The 20255-nt window shown below is 41.1% G+C and overlaps 1 protein-coding gene and 1 long non-coding RNA gene across 5 annotated transcripts in view; both read left to right on the top strand.

Annotated features, from left to right (window-relative positions):
• Positions 1 to 7406, top strand: part of LOC129652964 (uncharacterized) — a 100080-nt gene extending 92674 nt beyond the window's left edge. Inside the window, exon 3 of the long non-coding RNA XR_008714874.1 lies at positions 7165 to 7406. This is a non-coding gene — a long non-coding RNA (uncharacterized LOC129652964). The remainder of the gene's footprint in view (positions 1 to 7164) is intronic.
• Positions 7407 to 10297: 2891 nt separating this feature from the next.
• ZBTB18 (zinc finger and BTB domain containing 18) lies at positions 10298 to 18890 on the top strand. Of its 4 annotated transcripts, none has more exons than XM_055582106.1 (3): positions 10324 to 10451; positions 12752 to 12835; positions 15196 to 18890. In XM_055582106.1, exons 2-3 carry the CDS (start codon positions 12823 to 12825, stop codon positions 16776 to 16778), a joined length of 1596 nt encoding a protein of 531 aa, XP_055438081.1. In that variant the 5' UTR covers positions 10324 to 10451; positions 12752 to 12822; the 3' UTR covers positions 16779 to 18890. The 4 variants fall into 4 exon arrangements, with proteins under 4 accessions (XP_055438084.1, XP_055438081.1, XP_055438083.1 ...); XM_055582108.1 differs by lacking the exon at positions 10324 to 10451 and adding an exon at positions 11394 to 12357; XM_055582107.1 differs by lacking the exon at positions 10324 to 10451 and adding an exon at positions 11394 to 12361.
• The last annotated feature ends 1365 nt before the right edge of the window (positions 18891 to 20255 follow it).

Here is a 20255-nt window from a genome sequence, read left to right as displayed (position 1 = left end):
TAGCAGAATCTGGACCAAACTAACATCTAGTTGCCTTGATAACAGGCAGTTCAGAAAGTGATGCTTCTTCATGCTGGAATGCCTTTGAATGGAAAACTTTGTTTTGTTTTCTTACTCGTTCCTCTCCTGTTTCAGAAGTCCACACACCTCTCAGTGGAGTGGCAATCCAAAGCAGCAGAGCCCTTTTAGCTGCCAAGATTTTAGAATTTGACTACGCTAGTGTACAAAGCAGTAAGTGATTGTTTTTAGTTTAGTAAAGGGAGATTTTCTTTTAGATTAAAATAATAAAGGATAACTTTTCAAATAAAAATTATATATTGGGAAAAATGAATTAACCACAAACTTGCATAATTGTCTTATTCCTAAAACTTTCCCTAATTTTATTTGGTTCTCTCCATTCTCCTTTCTTTGTTTTTCTCCACTTTGGATCTTTTCTTTCTTTTTGAAATTCTCTTAATCAGGGTTAGCTTACCACTTATTTTCCTTTCTGCTTGTCAGATTTTCTCTGCAGCCACTACAAGGCCATAAAAATCAACTGATTGAAAGATGAATATAGATTAGTGATGAAACATCTCCCCAACAAGAGTAAATACACAAGGTTATAATATGTTTATGACAATGACATTTTAATTTCAAATGAAAATATATAATATCTTATTTGTTTTTAATGTTTCTTTTTTTCCTTGTAGTTGCTTCCTATTAAACTTGAGGAATATGCAATTAAATCTATGCTTGTGCACATGTGTGTGTGTGTGTGCGCACACACACAAACTGTGTGGGCTTATACCAAAGCAAGGTTAAGTCTATCAATTCTCTTATTACATAGAAAATGAATTATTTACTTGCATTTAGTACTGGTTTAGAATAACTTAAAAAAAATCATCTTTCCTCTCCAGATTGGTGCATGTATATATGTAGTGACATCCTAAATGGCATAAAATTTTCAAATCTGGAAAGTGAGACCTGATCACTTTTAATAATCATATTAATTCACTTAAAAATAACAAAGAATTTTTAAAATCAAGAGGAGTAACCCAGTTTCAAAAATAGCTACTTGCTCATGGTGGGTAAAATTTAGGCCACATGTTTTTATTTATTTTCATACTTTTGCAACTTAGATGGAGAAGGTGAGCTATTCACTTAAAATGATTGAGTTAAGTCTTTTATTTTCAAGACCACCTTAATTACAAATATTTCAATAACCCAGAAATATTAAACATTTCTATCTAACTGGATGGCATGTAATTATAATGAACATTATAAAATGTATGTGTACATATCAATATTTATATATACTACCTCTATGAGATCTGCAGAGAACAAAGCTATGTTATTTTACACAGCTGTTCTAAGTCATATAGCTCCATTTTCACTAAATTGGTGTGATAATCATTGATATTTTAAAATTTTATCTAAAATACATTTGATAATATGGTAAAAACTTCTCTTTAACAAACTATATTTCAGATCCTATTTAAAAAAAAAACAAAACCAAACATCATTCCCCAAAACAGAAAAATCTGCAGTCTTTTGCAATGAGCAGTCACAATTGAGAGCCAAAGTTTTCATTCCTACAACAAAACATGAGTAAAGTGATTAAAAATCCTGAATTTAAAAATCTTATTTTAGAAATATGATCTAATAGAGATACTTTTAATAATATTAAATGACACATGCCTCAACCTTGCTTTTATATTGCCCCCCCTTTTGCTGGACCCCCTCCCCCACAAAGTATTATCTTGCACTAAACATCATCTGAAAGCTAAATATTATTTCTTATGGCTGACAATTTCTCTGAGGCTTCCCTGAGTCTAACTAGGAGTTCTGAGTCAGGATAAAGAACAGGGCCTCTCTCTCCACTCACTCTCATTCTGTGGGAGTTTCAGAGTTGTTTAGAGAAGCGGGATTGGAGACATGAAGTATTAATGTGCTTAGGTAACCTATTGCTTATTCTTGGATATTTCTCTAGCTGTTTTTAAGTGTTGATGATTGATTGTCTCAGAAGCTGTGTAAGGAGAAAGGATCTCAACCCAGTTTCTAACCAGATCCCTCCTTATGGCCATGAGAGCTTGATTTTCATTTAAACAACAGTAAATATAGACATAAGGGTTTGAGATGAATTATGTAAGCCCTTTAGCCATAACTATTACATTCTGCCACCAAATGAGCTGCTGTTCTCACTTTGTTTTATGGGCTCTGCGTAGCCTGTGTTATTGTATCTGCCAAATAAAACCCAGCAAACCATGCAAATGAAAATATAATCTTGTATCTTTCATAGTCACAGGATGCACCCATATAAACAGTTTTATAGATATCTCTGAGCCAGATTTACTGTTATTAGGACCCTACTGTCTTAATAGGATGTCCAGAAGGGAAAACATCTCTTCCTTGGAGGCATCTTCATTTATATCCACCAATGGCATATGTCTTTAGTTGAAGCTACCCTTGAAAAGTCAGAAATAACTTTGTTCGCTATATTTTTAGCTTGTCCGTATGGTTCAATTGAGATAATGGACTTTTTCATTAAGGAGAAAGACCTGATAGGTTGTGTTTTTTCAAAGCGAGTAGATTTAAATTTGTTTAAAAACAGGGGAGGTTTTTCTTTTAGTTTCACTGAAGAGAAGTGACCCTAGGAATTGACTCGCCCTGCAATGTGTCCGTCTTAATTTGAGGCCTCGGATAAGCCATTCTATATCAATATTCTCCTCCAAGTAACAAAAATGACAACACATCTCATGTCTGGAAGAGATGTGTTAAGGAGTAACTCACTTCTAAAATGCCTCACAGATGGAATACTCTTTACCTGTGCTGGAGAACTGCTATGATTCTACCAAGAGTAAGGTCTACCACATCCTCCTGGGTTATTTCTATACTGGGTTAGTGTACCTCTAAGAAAGTAAATGGACATTTTCCCGGTAGTCCATGGAACAAGCTTTTCCTGACGTTGAAGGAAACAGTTGAACACTATTATTTCCTCCAGCCTCTGGAAAAATGCAGTTATAAGCCATTTCTTTCCATCTCTCCCTTCCTCCCTTCCTTGTCCCCTCCATCCCTCCTTTCCTGCCTATAAATCTTTCTTGAACTCTTATTATGTGCCATTCAGGTGCTTTAAAGGTACAGTTATTAATGTCATAGAAATTCTCATCCTGGAGGTGTTCTCGTCAAGGAAGATAATAAACAAAAATAGAGTCAGTATCCTAGATCATGAGAATTTTTTTCTTTATTGAAGTCATTCAACCTTCTTTTTTTCCATTGCTAATTTCTGCACCTGGTTATGATGCAGGTCAGATGTTTTATATGGGCTGTGTCTGGGCTGATATGCCCAATACCAGGTCCTATGTATGTTATGACTGTTGAGTGAATGAAATATGATTAGTTAGGTTAATGAATAGGTTGCATTTCTCAATTAAATGTCTGTACACTCCCACAATTTTTTATAAGATCAACCTAAATCTATGTAATGAGAGTGCTATGAAGTTCTAACCCTGTATTAAGAAAAGTTGGTTTATACCAAGCAGGTATCTCATCAGAAAAATAGACCAAACCAATGATCTAGATACACATGAGGGTGCATGAGCACGCACACACACACACACACACACACACACACACACACACAGCTGCCTTGATTGTGGCAACTCAATGTCTGGGCTTCCCTGGTGGCTCAGATGGTAAAGAATCTGGCTGCAATACAGGAGACCTGGGTTCAATCCCTGGGTCGGGAAAATCCCATGGAGAAGGAAATGGCAACCCACTCCAGTATTCCTGCCTGGGAAATCCCATGGACAGAGGAAACTGGTGGGCTACAGTCCAAAGGGGTCGTACAGAGTCAGACATGACTGAGTGACAATAACTTCTTTCAATGTCTGTTGAGTTAAATACCAAGTGTATTCTATCCTCTTTATTTTGGGGCTAGATATTTCATAAAGCATTATTTAAGGACAATGGGCAAAATATGATTTAACAAATAATGCTGGCATAGGATCAGCAGAGTCCAGGAAGAAATGTTGACCTCTTGGTTGTATTCACATTTCTGCTGTCCCCACCTCCACCAGCACCATCTCCACCACCCAGGCCTGTACCAAACACTTCCTGTGGGGACTGTTCCTTCTCTCCACCTCTCTTCAATCATGCTTCTCCACTGCCACAGCCTTCTCACGTTCCTTTTACACCCCACCTCTCCTTTCTAAGGTTATTGTTCCTTAGATTGCTTGTCTCTGTCATTTGTCTATGTCTAAAATGCTCTCCTGTGCATGTGTCTTTGTTACAAAGACTTTTGTTGCTGTTCTTCTTTAGTCAAAGCCTCTGCTCCTGCATCTGTTTCACGTTCCAAGTGCTAAGGCATGGTTTGGCAAGTAGATCAGCTGTCAGGTTTTTACCCTCTTTTTTTCCTTTTGCTATGATCTTACTGAACTGCCTTAGTTTTCCAAAACAATTTCAGAGCAATGGGTTCTCAGTTAAACATGTGCCAAAACATTAAGGTATAGAGTCAGAGGAACAAGGAAATCTTTACGACACCTAGAAGAAATTTGAAATCTGTTTCTGAGTTCATATTCAAGAACCGCTTTTCCTATTGTCTCCCATAAAGTCATTACTGCAGCTTCAACTCAAAATGCTTTTTTTTTTTTTTCTGCTGAGTTTAATTTAGATACACATTTGCATTGTAAAATGGGTACTTTAAAAATAATCATTTTAGTCTTAAGCATAAATGCTAGTTCTTTGTAAGGGAAGTAACTTCCTGAGTTGCATGTTATCGCTAAGGGCGAAGTAAATTTCTGGAGTGAGATTTAACCTTCTGTCTGCTCTTATTACCAGGAATAGTTTGAATTCGGTATGTATCAAGACTTTTGTGTTAAGTTCATAAGAATTTCTTTACAAGGAAGGGTTTTATTAGGACAATTTTATATTATTCTGATAGGGTTTGTATGCACTTATTAGCCATGAATGAAAAATGAGATGCTATCTTTGTCCAGTGGCTTCAGAATGACTTTTATGTATAATGAAGTCCTAAATATGAAGGGGGAAGCTCCATATTTCTCCTATGTATTTGCCAGTTCTCAGTAAATAATATTTGGAGATATCATTTTCTTTCTGCCAATTTCAAGTCCAAGAATGTTCTGCTTTTGAGGGTGGAGCAGGCCTAAAAAGAAGGAAAAATTGATCCTTGTTTTGGGATGCAGACAGAAATTTCTGTCTTTTGATCAGAAACACACCACTTGTCATATAGTAGGAATGTGGTGCCAATTCTGGTAATCTCTCTTACTTAACTTTTTCTGAGTTCATTTGCACCCAAATTTGAGCAACTGAATATAATCAAGAACATTTAAACATCTGGAACTTTTATTCTTTAATTTTGACAAAAACAAATTACCTCACTCTCTATATATTTTACAGAATTTGAGAACAATCACTACTCAAAGATTTATGTTATTTTAAAAATGGGGCCTGAATATCATGGGTTCACATTCAATCTTTCTTTAACAGAATCTGTTCATCTGGAAAAGTCATGTTTCTTCAGATTACTTTTTAAAATTAAATCTAAAAAATCCACAGATAAAATGAATGCATTTTTTAATTAATATAACTTCCAAAACAATAGAACAATTCTAACATTTGGATTCTGGAGGAACTGTGGATTTTCTTAAGGGTGGTAGACTTGTCTATACAAATTTATTTTGTTTAGGATAGTATTTAAGTACTTTTTAACTGATTGAGCTCACATCAGTGGATGGCAGGAAGGCATTCTGTGTAGGAAGGAAGACAGCCAACCTGGGGTTGGAACACTACCTGAGATCACGTACCAATAGAATAATGAATGCATTTTAGCACTAAGTGAACTACAAAAAGTGTCACTACATGCCTTTTTTCCTCTCATATATGCATAAGGCATAATGTATTTAATGCAGGGATGGAGGGAGAGAGAGAGAGAAAGAGGAAAAGGGGTGTGGGTTGGGTGACTCTGCTTGCTTTCTAAGTTCTTTGAAGTGGCCAGTCTTGGTCTCAACCAAGCCTGAGCTATCAGCCTCCTTCAGCCATTATGCTGTCTGGATTTATGGTGGTCATGTAAAAGCCCTGATTTACAGTAAGCAACTGAAAACTGGCTGTACAGGAAAAACAGTTCTGGGAAGGCTGTATCTTTTGTTCCTCTCTGCCATTTAACAGACCTCAAACAGGTTTGAGTTACTGCTGTAGGTTCACTCTGCTTCCAGTATAGGGGGTCTATTCCCAACGCCCTGTGTGAATCTGCTAAGGATCTTTTCTCAAGTGTTTTTGATAACATTTCTGTTATTAGGGCTAAGAATCAGGATAAATTATCTCCTATTTATGACTTATCATAGTTTAGGAATTTAAGATTCAAGTACTGTAGAATCTATAGCCCAAGAAATGATTTGGTATATAATGTGCTAGGGATTATTTTATATATGTGTATGTATATAAACTATGCTTTAGGAAATATGCTCCTTCATTTCATTATAGTGGTGAGTGTTGCAGTTTGCTTTTTTTTTTTAACCATCGTCTCAGGTGTGCTTGTGTCTTCTCTTTATGCCATTTCAACCTGTTCATTTCTAAAAGCAAGAAGAGAATGAGAGAGACAGAGGGAGAGAGAGGTTCGAAATAAGCTAACAGAGTTTAATGTGTACTATGATATTGAAAGTGGGCTTAACAGAAGCTTCAACAACTTCTTCATTGTAGTGTATTTTTTCCTCTAGATTCAAAACCAGGTTAATTTCTACCCACATTTTGTCACACTTTATAGTTCTGATATTTAAAACATTACATGTTGGAGTACCTGTTCTTTTATTATTAATGCTTGCTTCCCTATTTTTTTAAGAAAAAATTCCAATTATACTTGAAGCTTATAAAAAGTCAATATACAAAAATTAATTTCACAGATAACCTTTTCAACATGGCCTATTGCATGAAGTGTAATAAGAACACTGATTTTTTCTTTCCCCCGGAGATTCGACCTGTGGTTCATATTTAAAAATCAGACATTAACTTTATGGAGTTGCTCATCAAATTAAATTTTATTTGGTATGTTAATGTTTTAGAGTGTTAAATTGTTATCAGTCAAGATGCACGTTAGTAAAACATACATCTTTTTCTCTGACAAGAAGTCGAACCATAAGTGGTTAGATTGACTGGTATTACTTTGAATTTCAGGACTCCCAGAAAAGTGTGGATTAACTGGAACTGTATAGGACTAGGATTCCTCCAGAGGAAAGCAATTTTATATTTTTCTAATAGTTTAGAGATTATATATACTTTCTGCTTTTTTTTCCATTGTGGGAGAGAAAAAAAAGATTATTGGCTCTCAAACTCTGTCAAGTAGCTCTGGATCTTGTTAATTTGCTAAGCTTGTTGTATAAACAGTCCCTACTTTGAGGGGCTTACTTGAAAGGGTGCTTTATAGTGTGACTTACCTTCTATGGTTTCAATTGGTGCCCAATAAAAAGTTATCACTCTGTATTATGATACCTCTGAAATCAGTCTTATTTATTTACAATTTGTATGCTGATGACTTTCCAAACATGATTACAAGTATCGTTTTTACAGTGTTTAAGACCCTTCAAAAAAAGTCACCTAAAATTTTTTTTACTATAAAAAAAGGGCAGAGAAAATGCAACAGCAATCAGAGACCAGGGACAAGACAGTTATAAAAATTTAGTATCACATTTAGCTCTGACATTCACATCTTATTATATTGTTATTTAGTTTTTCCATTGGTTCTGATTTTTACACATGTATGCCATTTCTTTCCCGACTAAATTTAAACCCTAAGGAGAGAAAGTGTCACATGCTTTTTTGTTGTCTTCTGTATCCCATCAGAGTATCTTTCTTGAACACAATAAATACTTTAGAAATGTTTTTATTAATTGACAGTGTATGAATATTTCATGCATTTTCATGAATTTAGAAAATCTTTTAAATAACTAAGGGTCTATAAACTTGCTTTCTTAAATCTCTATTTAATCTACATGTCCTCAGCCCTCAAAATGGATCCTAGTGATGATTCTTATATCTAAAAAACAATGTTCATAACTTTTCATGCATCATTGTCCACCCCTGCACATCTCCGGGGCTATTATTCTCCCTGTAGGTGCCTTTTGTAAAGCCTTTTGTTAGAGTTGTGACTTTACACTGAGTTTCTAAACTTTTTGTGGATAATCTTAATGTTCTAATTTTCTCATGAACTTATTTAATATGTTGACACTATTAATTACTTTGTCTTTTTATCCAGAGATCTGTTACTTTCCTTAAACTTTTAGTAGGTGAAAAACAACTCTGAGAATGCAAATATTTCTTTCCAATTTTTTCCCCTGAGTTTGTTGGCAAAGCATGTACTTCTTTCCACCTGTTTTTTTTTTTTTTAAGAGTGTATTTCCTTTATCAAGAATATTTATAAACTCCCTATCTTTTAACAAGTCAACTGAAATTTGGCCTTTTGTCAACAGACTAAAAGATCCAGAAGTCAGCAAAAGCACAAATAGAATACATTTCATGGAATAAAACACTCTGGTTGTCATAGAATGGCCTTGACCTCAGTTATCAATCTCATGGGCACATGAAAGGTTGAGGAAAGAATAGAGAATATCACCACTGTTTCTAATAGGATATTCCAACAGTATTTCAGCTTCAGGAATCCCGAGTGCTCCTGTTTTTTACTTCATTAGTAATTCAGTATGTCTGACTGCCTAAACAATACTTTCAACTTGGTTTACCCATCTGACCTGGAACAAAGTGAGAGCACATTTTGCCCAGTTGAAAGGTCTCCTGCCAAGTTGGTTATCAACAGGCTTGCCAGTCTCAGTTCAGTTAGCAAAGAATAAACACATTTCCTTGACAATTACAAGGGTACTAACTTCCTCACTCCGCAGTTTTCTACATTCGTAAACCATTTTCTGCCCTGTTATTCAACTTTTTACTTGTAAGTCTTGCCTCCTCAAGAAGATTTTCAACTTCTTGAAGTTTCTACTTTTCTTGGTGGCCGTAAAGAACAGAGTTTAATCGCAAAAGAATGGGAATCGAATAAAAATGTATTTGAAGGAAGGCAGAAACGATGCAAGTCTTACATCTTCCCTCAGTACTTTGATTTTGTGGCTTGAAGACGTACAAATTAAGAACTCAGGGTATGGCGTCTCCAAGTATTACTTTCACTGTAGTTCTCTAGAATTTGGTCACTTGGGAATGGCTACTTGTAACAGTGCAATACACGTGACATAAGGGTTCTGCGAGAAATACAGGCGCTCTGCCGTGCCTGTGACAAGATGCCCTGAGAACGACGCTCAGAAACTGCCCGTCGGAGCCAGTGGCGTCCGCTGAGCCCGGCGCGCACCTGCAGCTGCTGACGGGGCAGCGCCAGACGGAGCGAGGACGTCCCTTAGTCCTACCCTCTGCGCTCTGGGACACGAGGGCCTGGGCGTCGCCACCCACAGCAGCCAGAGTAGAGGAAGCCACCTAATGCCGGACTTAGGTCATGTGTGTCCCGGGCGCCCTGCCTCCGCGGATACCTCCGTAACTTCAAGCAGCCCAGACCCACTTCACTTAAAAGTGTATTTACGGTTGTCAAGGCGCACACCGAAAAGCTCGCTCCGCTCGCCCAGAGCGCGCGAGGCCTCCTAGCCTGGAAACAAGCCCCTCCCAGCGCAGCTGTCGCCGCCGCCCGCGGGCTCCTTTCACTTTCTCACGGCCAAGTCCCCCAGAGGGGCGCCGCTGCCGCCACCGCCGCTGCGCCCGCCCGACGACTCCGCCTGCACCGCCTTGCTACCAGCCCCGCCCGGACCCGCCCATCCCAACAGTTTCTGTTTGCGATTGGCACGCGCGAGCGGCAGCTTCAGTTCGCCTTTCCCATTGGCTAGGCCCTCTTGTCAGTCCGACGATTGCCCGCCACTGCCTCCGCCCTCCTGAAAAGCCGCCCTCCTATTGGAGGAGACTGCGTGCTGGAGGCGGGCGGGGAACCCGGTCCGGCCGCTTTCGGTCAATCGCAGCAGCCCAGCGCCGGGAGGGAGGGAGGCGCGCGGGTGGTGGGGGGGAACATCTGGCCGGCGCCGCCGCGTGCGTGCGTGGTGCGTCCCCCGCCCCTCCCCCTTGGCCCCCCCGCCCCCGCCCGCCCCCCGGCCCGGGCTCCGCGCTCGCTCCTCGCTCGCTCGCTCCCTCGCTGTGTCTGGCAGGCTGCGGCCGCCCCTGGGCTGCTGCCATGGGGAGCCGTTGAGAGTGGGGCCTCTTCGCTCCGCCGCGCTCCTCCGGCTGCCAGAGGGGGTGGGCGGGAGGGAGGGAGGGGGCAGGGGGAGCGGGCGACGGAGCCGGGATTGGGGGGCGGGGGGGCCGGGAGGGAGGGAGGGGGGGCCCGCGGAGGAGGAAGCCCACCAAGTCCGGCAGCGGCGGCAGCGGCGGCCGGGAGGCGGAGGACGCGGCGGCGGCGGGGACGCGGTGACTTAGGGCCGCTCCGTGTGAGTCCCGGCGCCGGCCCCCGGCCCCGACCCGGCGCCCCCTCCGCGCCCGGGGCCCTGGCGGGCGGGGCGCCGGCTGTGCGGCCCCGGCCGGCGGGGCAGTGCGAGCAGGCGGGCGGGCGACCGGGCCCCGCGAGTGGAGTTAGTTTGTGCGGGTGGAGCTAGGGGTGGTGGGGGGCACCGCCGCAGCAGGGGCCGGGTGCGGGGCCGGGCCGCCGCAGCTGCGGGTCGGGCGGGGTGCGGCCGGTGCAGCTGCGGCGCGGGGCGCGCTCCGGCCGGTGCAGCTGCGGCGGCGCCTCTCGGGGGCGGGGGGCGCGGGGCGGGGGCTTGGGAGCGGTGCAGCTGCACGGCGCCGGGACGGCCGCGGCTCCGGGGACCCTTGCAGCTGCGGCGGCGCCCGCGGGGAGGCCCCTCCCGGGCTGGGGCAGTTGCCGGGGGCTCTCGCCGTGGCGGCGGGGAAGCGGTAGCAGCCACCCTCCCCCGGCTTCTTACGACTTTTCTTTTGTTGTTGCCGTGACCCGGGTCTGTTTTCTCGTCTGTTGTTTAAGGTGTTTTCCTGCTGCACCGGCTCTACGCCCTCCACCTCCTTCCCTGTGGTTTAACCTTCCTCTTTCCCCTAGTGTTTTATGCACAGCCAACTACGTAAAAATTTGCATTGCTTCCCACCCCCACCCCCGCCACCTCCCTGCTCCGCACCCCTGCCCCCACCTCCTTGAAAAACAAAACCCGGCCTCACAAAACCCTCTACGGACCTGCGGCTGCGAGGCTCAAAGAGGTTGATTTGTGGAGTGGGAGTCGCTGGCCCATTGCGGTGCTCGGGACTCATTAAACTGTCACTCGCCCCCCCCCAACCCCACTGGGTAAATGGGGTGATTAATGTCTGATATATGGGAATGAGGCGAGGGCATTTGTGCAGAATAGGTGGTGTGGCTGAGGAATTTTATCTCCAAAGAGTGCCTCCTGAAATAAGCATTCATAATTATGTCATTCATCGCGAAGTTAGAGAAAGTTGGGTTTGTGACTTTGGGAAAGCAAGAAGCACGGCAGAAACTTGGCCTTTGTTACTCTTTAACTCTTGGCCATGGTTTTTCTAATGAGAACAGAGTGGTTATCACTAGGACTGTGACACTTGGCGCCTCAGGCCCCAGAGCCTTTTCTGTTCCTCACCCCCACAGGAGCCTGTGCAGACGTATTTGACATTCACAGATGTCGCAGCCCCTTTCAGGGCACCGGTCGGGCCAGCCCGGGTTGCTTTACAATTTCATCAGCCATTCGAAAAGACCCGCACATGTAGCTAAAAAAGTTCTAACTTGCTAGACCTAGGTTCCCCCGCCCCTTCCCCCTTTCTCCCTGAAAGGTTTTCTTGTGATCATGAACATTACAGAGTGACCCAAAAAAAGATTGTTATGGGACACAGATCAAGGGGAAGACAAAGTTCTGCTCTTTCTGAGGGGAAAGTCGGATCAGATACCCAGATGCAGCAATCATTTTAGGTGGCTGTAGCAGGTTGTCAGTTTATTAATTTGTCTCATTGAAGTACTTTCCAGGATTTCAGAAAGTGCAGTTTCAGCTTGTTGATACTGAGAGTTGAAATTTGCATTAACTGGCAGTGTGAGAAATTTTACTGAGAAGGTAGTTTTAGATAAGTCGTTATGTAAGGGTGAAATAATGAGAACCAGGTTGAAGTCATAGTTCTGAATAGTCTTCCAACATCCTGAGACATGTATACCATTCTCTCCGCAGAGAAAAAGAAATTAAAGTGCCGTAATAATGTTGAAATGGGACTGGAGATGTCAAATGGGTTGGTTTAAAAATATCGCTGAGCTGCCTTTGAAACTAAATGTTGGAGTTGAATAAAAGTGAATCTGGATTTCCTGAATAGCACCGTGGCAAGAGTGTGCTGTCAGTATGTAAGCCAGTCCACCAACTTAAGACAGAAGTGTTGCTATTCCATAAATACAGTAGAACTCCATATGCTGAGTTTTTCAATTTCTTCTGTTAGAAAGTTTGGGGGGAAAAAGGGAGACTTTGAAGTATTTTGTTTATACTAACAGAAGAGAAAAGTTCTCCTAAGAAAAAGCTGGTGGCAGGAGTGTAGAGGAGTAGCATATGGCATTAAAAGGAGCACAGCTGGAGGTAGCATTTCCATCTGAACATGATGTCAGAGCAGCTGACAGCCTGCCATCCCTCAGCCTTTTATTCTAACACACAGACAGGGAGTTAGTGTGTGCGGATCTGTGGTGGAGAAGGTATCTCATTCCTCTCTAACATCATCTCCACTTTGCATCTGTCTCTCTTAGTCTGCTTTTTTTCCACCGATGTAACAGACCTGGAGCCAGCGAGACTCAGAGGAAAAGACTTAATCAGGTTTATGTGTCCTAAAGGTAGGAGTAGCAAGAGATTAGATTGAGCATATTTCTGTTTTGGTGTTTTGTTTATTTAATTTAAAAAAAAATCACATTACTTTTCTAATCCAGTTTAGGGGTAAAATGTGGAATTGAGGATTAAATGAACATCTTATTGGCATTGAAAGTCTTGGGCTTGTTTAGTTTTAATTTTTATCCCTTTTTGTTTGAGCGGTAAAGAACTTTACAGAATATTTCAAGTTTTGAGATGTTAAGAAAGGCTTTGAAATACTTCTTTTTGAGATCACTTCGGATTAAAATGCTTTTTTGTTGTTGTTCACTGCTATTTAGATTCCTTTTGCTTTTGGAGTGGTGGGGGGGGGGGGAACAGTAAACTGTTTGGAATCCAGCATTCAAACTTATATGAGAAGATTATTCTAGTTAAGAAGCTAGATTGTTGTGTAATGAATTCCACTGTGAAACTTTATTCTCCAAAACATTCACAGCACTACTTACTGAAACATACAGCTGTAGTGCTTTTGAAACCGAAGGGTTTTTTTTAAAAGAAAAGGAAAAAAAAAAACTTTTGTCCCCAGGAGAATAGTTTGACTGGTTTCCTCATTTCTCTCTCAAATATATACTTAAGAGATCTTTTATTTCAGCATAACGATAATTATTTGCAGGAGTTTTTGTGTTAGCGACTAATTTAGAACTTGTAGATTTGAGCTGCCTGAATTGGCCAGACAGCTGTAATCGCACTCCTCTATTCTTAATCTCTTTATCTGGGCAGCAGCTGCCATATGGCCACAGTCAGCTGGATCAGATGTTTATAAGCTTCCTTCTTCGTCCCTCTCTGTCCTCTCAGCCTCCTAATTTGATCACGGCTACCTTGTGAGCTGCCCTCCAATCTTTATTTTTAGCCCTCTCAAGGATTAGGATTGATGTTAGCTGTGGGGCACTTAAAGTGATTGTATTGTAAATCTTGGTTTATTCTAATAGTGGCATCTTGCAGAATGTAGGCTGAAAGTTTTAGTTCATCTTGGGCAAAGTGTAGAAGCAGCAGGGAAGTAATTTTTAAATATTAAATTAATATGTATCCATTCCCCAAATGCACTTTTTGAGCTGGGTGATGTGGAACCTTGCTTCTAGTCATAGGAAAGGGGAAGTCGGGCTTTCTTTATTTTTAAGGAGTTGAATTTTGCAGTTGAATTTTGACCCTTTGTACATCTGCGTCTCCCCTCCCTCCATTTTACCCTTTTTCACCAGAAAATAAGGGCAACAATGCACATTTGAAAGAATAAAGGCTATTGGGAAAACAGAATATATCAAGTTATGTTGAAACAAAGTATTTTCTGTTGACTGAGGTATGGCAGAGTAAAAAAAAAAAAAATAGTTTCTCTTTTACTAGCAAGGCTTTTTTTGGTATGTCGAACCTGTACAGCTTTTGAGTTTCATTTAAATGTAATATGCCTTTATTTAAAAGTTTGTATTGATTTTAATATAGAACTCATTTTGCTATGCAACAGATCAAAGTTTAGATGAGAATTTTCAGAGTTAAATAAAGCCCTTCTGGTTTTTAATATTCTAAATGTACAGATTTTACAAAGAAATACAACCATTTCTTTTCTCAATTCATAAAAAAAAAATTTGGATTTGTTCATAGTAAGGATGATCTTTTCCATCTGTTCATGTAGTTCCTTCTGATCTTGTACATGTGTGCTATACCTGCAAATCTTAAGGCATTAACATCTGTTTTTATACACAGGGCTTTTGTTGTTTTAACACTCTGACTTTAAAAGTAAGTTGTTTGCTGATTTCTGGACTAATTATGCGGTTTCATTTTTTTTTTTTCCTTGATTCAGCCAAATGTGTGTGTTTAAATCGCGCTTTCTAAGTGCGGTCAGGTATCAAAAGTAATACAAAAGGATGGTTGAACAAGTTTTCTGAATCTTCCAGAATGTGTTTGAGACTTTTCTTTGTTCATTATTTGAGTTGTTCCCTTTGAAAATAAAGCTATTTTGTAGGTTTTGTAGGACATAATTTGATGATTAGAGTTAGTTAAATTTCTTCTGAAAGAGACCTAAATTCTTACTCTCAGTAAGAGACTGTATTGAAATGAAGACTTTTAAAACTTGACTAAAAGTTCAGGGAAGGTGGAGACGCATCAGAGACTGTTTGGCTGGAGTAAAAAGTTTTGAAAGCGTACATTTTTCTTCTCACACTTGGTTTTGTGTGTGTGTGTGTGTGTGTGATTTGGTAGTGCTTGGGTCATAAGCCTGATTAAAATTCAGGGACATGTACCTCCGAGGCCCAAGCTGATTTTTTTTTTTTAAGTGGGGACTAGAGCATTGAAAAGTTGTTCCTAACCAGACTCTCATGAGAAATTTCTCTCTTCCCAGGTTATGAAGACAGTATGGAGTTTCCAGACCATAGTAGACATTTGCTGCAGTGTCTGAGCGAGCAGAGACATCAGGGTTTTCTTTGTGACTGCACTGTTCTGGTGGGAGATGCCCAGTTCCGAGCGCACCGAGCAGTACTGGCTTCGTGCAGCATGTATTTCCACCTCTTTTACAAGGACCAGCTGGACAAAAGAGACATTGTTCATCTGAACAGCGACATTGTTACAGCCCCAGCCTTCGCTCTCCTGCTTGAATTCATGTATGAAGGGAAACTCCAGTTCAAAGACTTGCCCATTGAAGACGTGCTAGCAGCTGCCAGTTATCTCCACATGTATGACATTGTCAAAGTCTGCAAAAAGAAGCTGAAAGAGAAAGCCACCACGGAGGCAGACAGCACCAAAAAGGAAGAAGATGCTTCAAGTTGTTCGGACAAAGTCGAGAGCCTCTCGGATGGCAGCAGCCACATGGCAGGCGATTTGCCCAGTGATGAAGATGAAGGGGAAGATGAAAAACTGAACATCTTGCCCAGCAAAAGGGACTTGGCGGCCGAGCCTGGGAACATGTGGATGCGATTGCCCTCGGACTCAGCAGGCATCCCCCAGGCTGGCGGAGAGGCAGAGCCACACGCCACAGCAGCTGGAAAAACAGTAGCCAGCCCCTGCAGCTCAACAGAGTCTTTGTCCCAGAGGTCTGTCACCTCCGTGAGGGATTCGGCAGATGTTGACTGTGTGCTGGACCTGTCTGTCAAGTCCAGCCTTTCAGGAGTTGAAAATCTGAACAGCTCTTATTTCTCTTCACAGGACGTGCTGAGAAGCAACCTGGTGCAGGTGAAGGTGGAGAAAGAGGCTTCCTGTGATGAGAGTGATGTTGGCACTAATGACTATGACATGGAACATAGCACTGTGAAAGAGAGTGTGAGCACTAATAACAGGGTACAGTATGAGCCGGCCCATCTGGCTCCTCTGAGGGAGGACTCGGTCCTGAGGGAGCTGGAGCGGGAGGACAAAGCCAGCGACGACGAGATGATGACCCCCGAGAGCGAGCGGGTCCAGGTGGAGGGCGGCATGGAGAGCAGCCTGCTGCCCTACGTCTCCAACATCCTGAGCCCGGCCGGCCAGATCTTCATGTGCCCCCTGTGCAACAAGGTCTTCCCCAGCCCGCACATCCTGCAGATCCACCTGAGCACGCACTTCCGCGAGCAGGACGGCCTGCGCAGCAAGCCGGCCGCCGACGTCAACGTGCCCACCTGCTCGCTGTGCGGGAAGACGTTCTCCTGCATGTACACCCTGAAGCGCCACGAGAGGACTCACTCGGGCGAGAAGCCCTACACGTGCACGCAGTGCGGCAAGAGCTTCCAGTACTCGCACAACCTGAGCCGCCACGCCGTGGTGCACACGCGCGAGAAGCCGCACGCCTGCAAGTGGTGCGAGCGCAGGTTCACGCAGTCCGGGGACCTGTACCGGCACATCCGCAAGTTCCACTGTGAGTTGGTGAACTCCTTGTCGGTCAAAAGCGAGGCGCTGAGCCTGCCCGCGGTCAGAGACTGGACCTTAGAAGATAGCTCTCAAGAACTCTGGAAATAATTTTATATATATATATATAAATAATATATATATACCTATATATAAATAGATCTCTATATAGTTGTGGTACGGTCTAAAAGCAGTCTCGTTTCCTGGAACTGAAAGGTTGGGATATTAACTTGTTTTTGCACTTTAGAATAGCATGAGAATCTCACTAATTTAGCATCCTGATTAAAGAAACTTTAGAGCAAGTCGGAGAATAGAGAGGTGTTTTTTTCTTCCTTTCTTTCGAGGGGGTAGGGGAAGTAAGCCAATAAGAACCTTTGAAACAAATCGTCCTATCACAAAATGCTTTCATAGGGTCTGTTTTGTCAGCACTGCGGTGTCTTTTGAGCTCTCTCCTTTTTCCCACTTTTTCTTTTTTTTAAAGTAGAAATTCCCTCCAGTTTTATTAGCCTCTTTATATGTCTCAAATTGCATGAATCTTTTCTGGCTGTTGGAAACCTGAATGCTTTTAGACCCAAATGGAAAATTTCTGAAATGCTGGATTATCTATTTTTAAACAAGCAGTTGACTTAAAACTTTCTGTGGCAACTTCTGGTTTTCTGACGGTTCCCATTGAGAGAAATTCTGAAAGTACACTGGGATCACTGGGACGCTGTCTTTGTGAAGGTTTGCTTGGGATGAAAAAGGATATTGCAGCTTCAGCAGTGTTGAACTGTGTGTTGAAAAATGTGAATTACTGTTATTGTATACTGTAATTGATTACATGGGCTGGGGGGGTGTCAAAGGACTTGACAGGTTGTGTTGATGCTCTTAGTTGAGTCTTGAAAAGTAAATATTAACGCTACAGAAATGCATGAGTTTCAATATATTTTTTGTCTTTGTTTGCATTGTATAACTTTAACGAGTGAGTTTAAAATTATTTAATTTCCTTAGAGAAATAGCACCATTTGGAAAAAAAAAAAAAACCTGGTGTTATGAAGAACGTTAATGCACTGTTTTTATTTTTATTTTATATAATTTAAATTGACTTTCCCACTGTCTTTAAGTTGAAACTGTTAAGCTGAATAAAAACTTAAGCTGCAAATTGATAACTTCGCTACATAACAAGGAAAATATAAATGTTTACAAATGGCTTAAAGATCTGCATGTGCAGTGTGCATTTATAACAAAACTTCTAATTGCACAAAACCCAGGCCAGCTCAAAGTTTAGATGTACACATTTACCCAGTTGAGCGTTCTTAGAGTAACTACTGCACAAATTGACAATAGGTCATTCTCTTTTTTTTTCCTTCCCCTTTTCTTTTTCTCTCCTTCCTTTCCCCTCCCTTCCTCCCTCCATCCTTTACCCCCGTCCCCCCCACACCCCCAACTCATGAAAAGATTCTATGGACTGAAAAAGCCCCAGGCTGAATGGACTGGACTGCCTTGATTGACACGGGGAAGGGGGTTAGTAGACTATGTGTATCGCGGCAGCAGAGGCTGCAGCCCAACGTGTGGTTTTAATGACCAGCACACAGGGCAAAAGCATTTTGCACAGTGTTTGTTTTCCTGTCTTGCACTTACAAATAAGGTCTATGGGAGTAGCATGGAAAACGTTTGCTGTTTTTCCCTTTTTTTTTTTTTTTAAATTGCTTTTGTTTAAAATTTGATCGCCTTAACTACTGTAAACATAGCCTATTTTTGTGCTTAAGATACTGAATGGAAAACTCCATTGTGTGTTGCTGGACTGTTTTGGAAATATTTGGTCAAATGTGTGTTAATTTGGCTGTAATGGCATTTAAAGCAAACAAACAAACAAAAAAAGCTGTGAAAATGGCCTTGGAGCATTATCTTTAGTTACTTGAAGAGTTTCTAGTTTTTTTAAAGTACAGTTTATGTTAAGATAATTTTTATTAATTTAGAGAAGACAATCAATGTCTGTGAGAAAACGGACTTTCTTTTGGATTTTCTTTTTGTGGTCATTGTGAGTGATTGCTTTTTCCTTTTATTAGTTTCACATTCTTCCTTTGTTCTAAAACTTAGACTGACATCTAGCTTTGACAATCATAGTATGTTTTATTTTCCTGAGGGGGGAATAACTTATAATGCTGTTTAGTTTTGTACTATTGGTGTGTTGGTGAATTTTTAAACTGTGTGCTAACTGCAATAAATTATATGAACTGAGAATTTTTGTGTGTTTTCAAAATTGTGATTATGTACTATATAGATCCTAAATATGTATCATACATGGCATCTTTATTTTTAATATTCTATTCAGAGTTTATGAATTATTAGATTACTTTAAATCACTCAGAAGTGTTCAAACATTTTGCATCTAGTCATTTAAGAAAATACTAAATGCACATTTAAAAAAATGTGACCCATTCTCTACAACCTGAATCAGGAACTGTGAAGATGGCAGCATAGATTTTCATGATACACTGTGCAACTACCAATCCATATGCCATAAGCCACATTTTCATGGGTAATCTTAAGTTGATTGGTCAAATCTATTTTTCTGTGTTCTGGCTTAAGTGGAAAATTGTAGGAGACCGGATGTCTTAATTTGGAAAACTGCTTGGCTAATGACTGGAATTTTAGGCAATTGAATTAGCAGGCATTTGATTGTTCAAGAATAGCTGTATACATCCTCTTTGTTGCTGGGAGAAGTCAAAAGTTCTCAGGTTTTAATTCCTAAGTTTTAACTTTAAAATGTGATTAAGTACATGGCAACCATTTAAAAAACTGTTCCCTAATTTTTGTGATCGTCCCAACTTCATGTTTGCCTGATGGGTCTTGTCAGGGTGAGAAACATTTGCTGGCTGACCTACAGAATTGGCAGAACACTAACTCATACATGCTGAGGGTCCAGTTGTCTTTAAGTGTGAGCAAGGCTGGCACCAACCTGAGAGTTTTTGCAAATTCTGGAATCTATAATTGTCCATACTCTTCCAGGATTTACATAATTTATAATTGTCCATTCCACTATCCTTAAAGGTACCTATGAAAATACAGTTTTACATTATTCTCAAATACATTTATATTAAATGACCTATAGTAAGGTTAATATTCTTAATTTCAATAGAAATGATATATAAGGTCTGGAGCTTGAAAGTGTACCATATTTAAGTTCCCTGTTGCCTTTGGATGGGAATCCCAAAAGATTATAAAGCACCATCAGTAATTTACTACTTGGGATCTTACCTTTCCCTTTTTTTTTGGTTGACACAGGATTTCAGTTACATGAAACTCACTTGGTTTTAACCAACCAAACATTGTTTGACATGAAAGGAGAATGTACATTTGAGTTCCACAAAATAATTTCTTGGGCAGTTAGTTACAGGGTGGGAGGGTGAGTAGGACTTGTGTCTTCAGTGCCTGTGCTATCTGGTCAGAGTGTCTCGAAGCTTTTAGAAGATGTTGAGAGTTACAATTTAGTTCCACAGACTAGCATCTAATTTTAAATGAGCATTATTTTAAACTTAGCTGGATGCACTTACAAAAAGAGTGTTTTGACATGAAATTTGGAAGAAATAACTCCTTAAAACACTT

Source organism: Bubalus kerabau, chromosome 5 (genome assembly GCF_029407905.1).
Source record: "Bubalus kerabau isolate K-KA32 ecotype Philippines breed swamp buffalo chromosome 5, PCC_UOA_SB_1v2, whole genome shotgun sequence".
Lineage (NCBI taxonomy): Eukaryota > Metazoa > Chordata > Mammalia > Artiodactyla > Bovidae > Bubalus > Bubalus kerabau.
The sequence above is the reverse complement of the archived record's forward strand: the minus strand, read 5'-3'. Positions and strand labels throughout refer to the sequence as shown.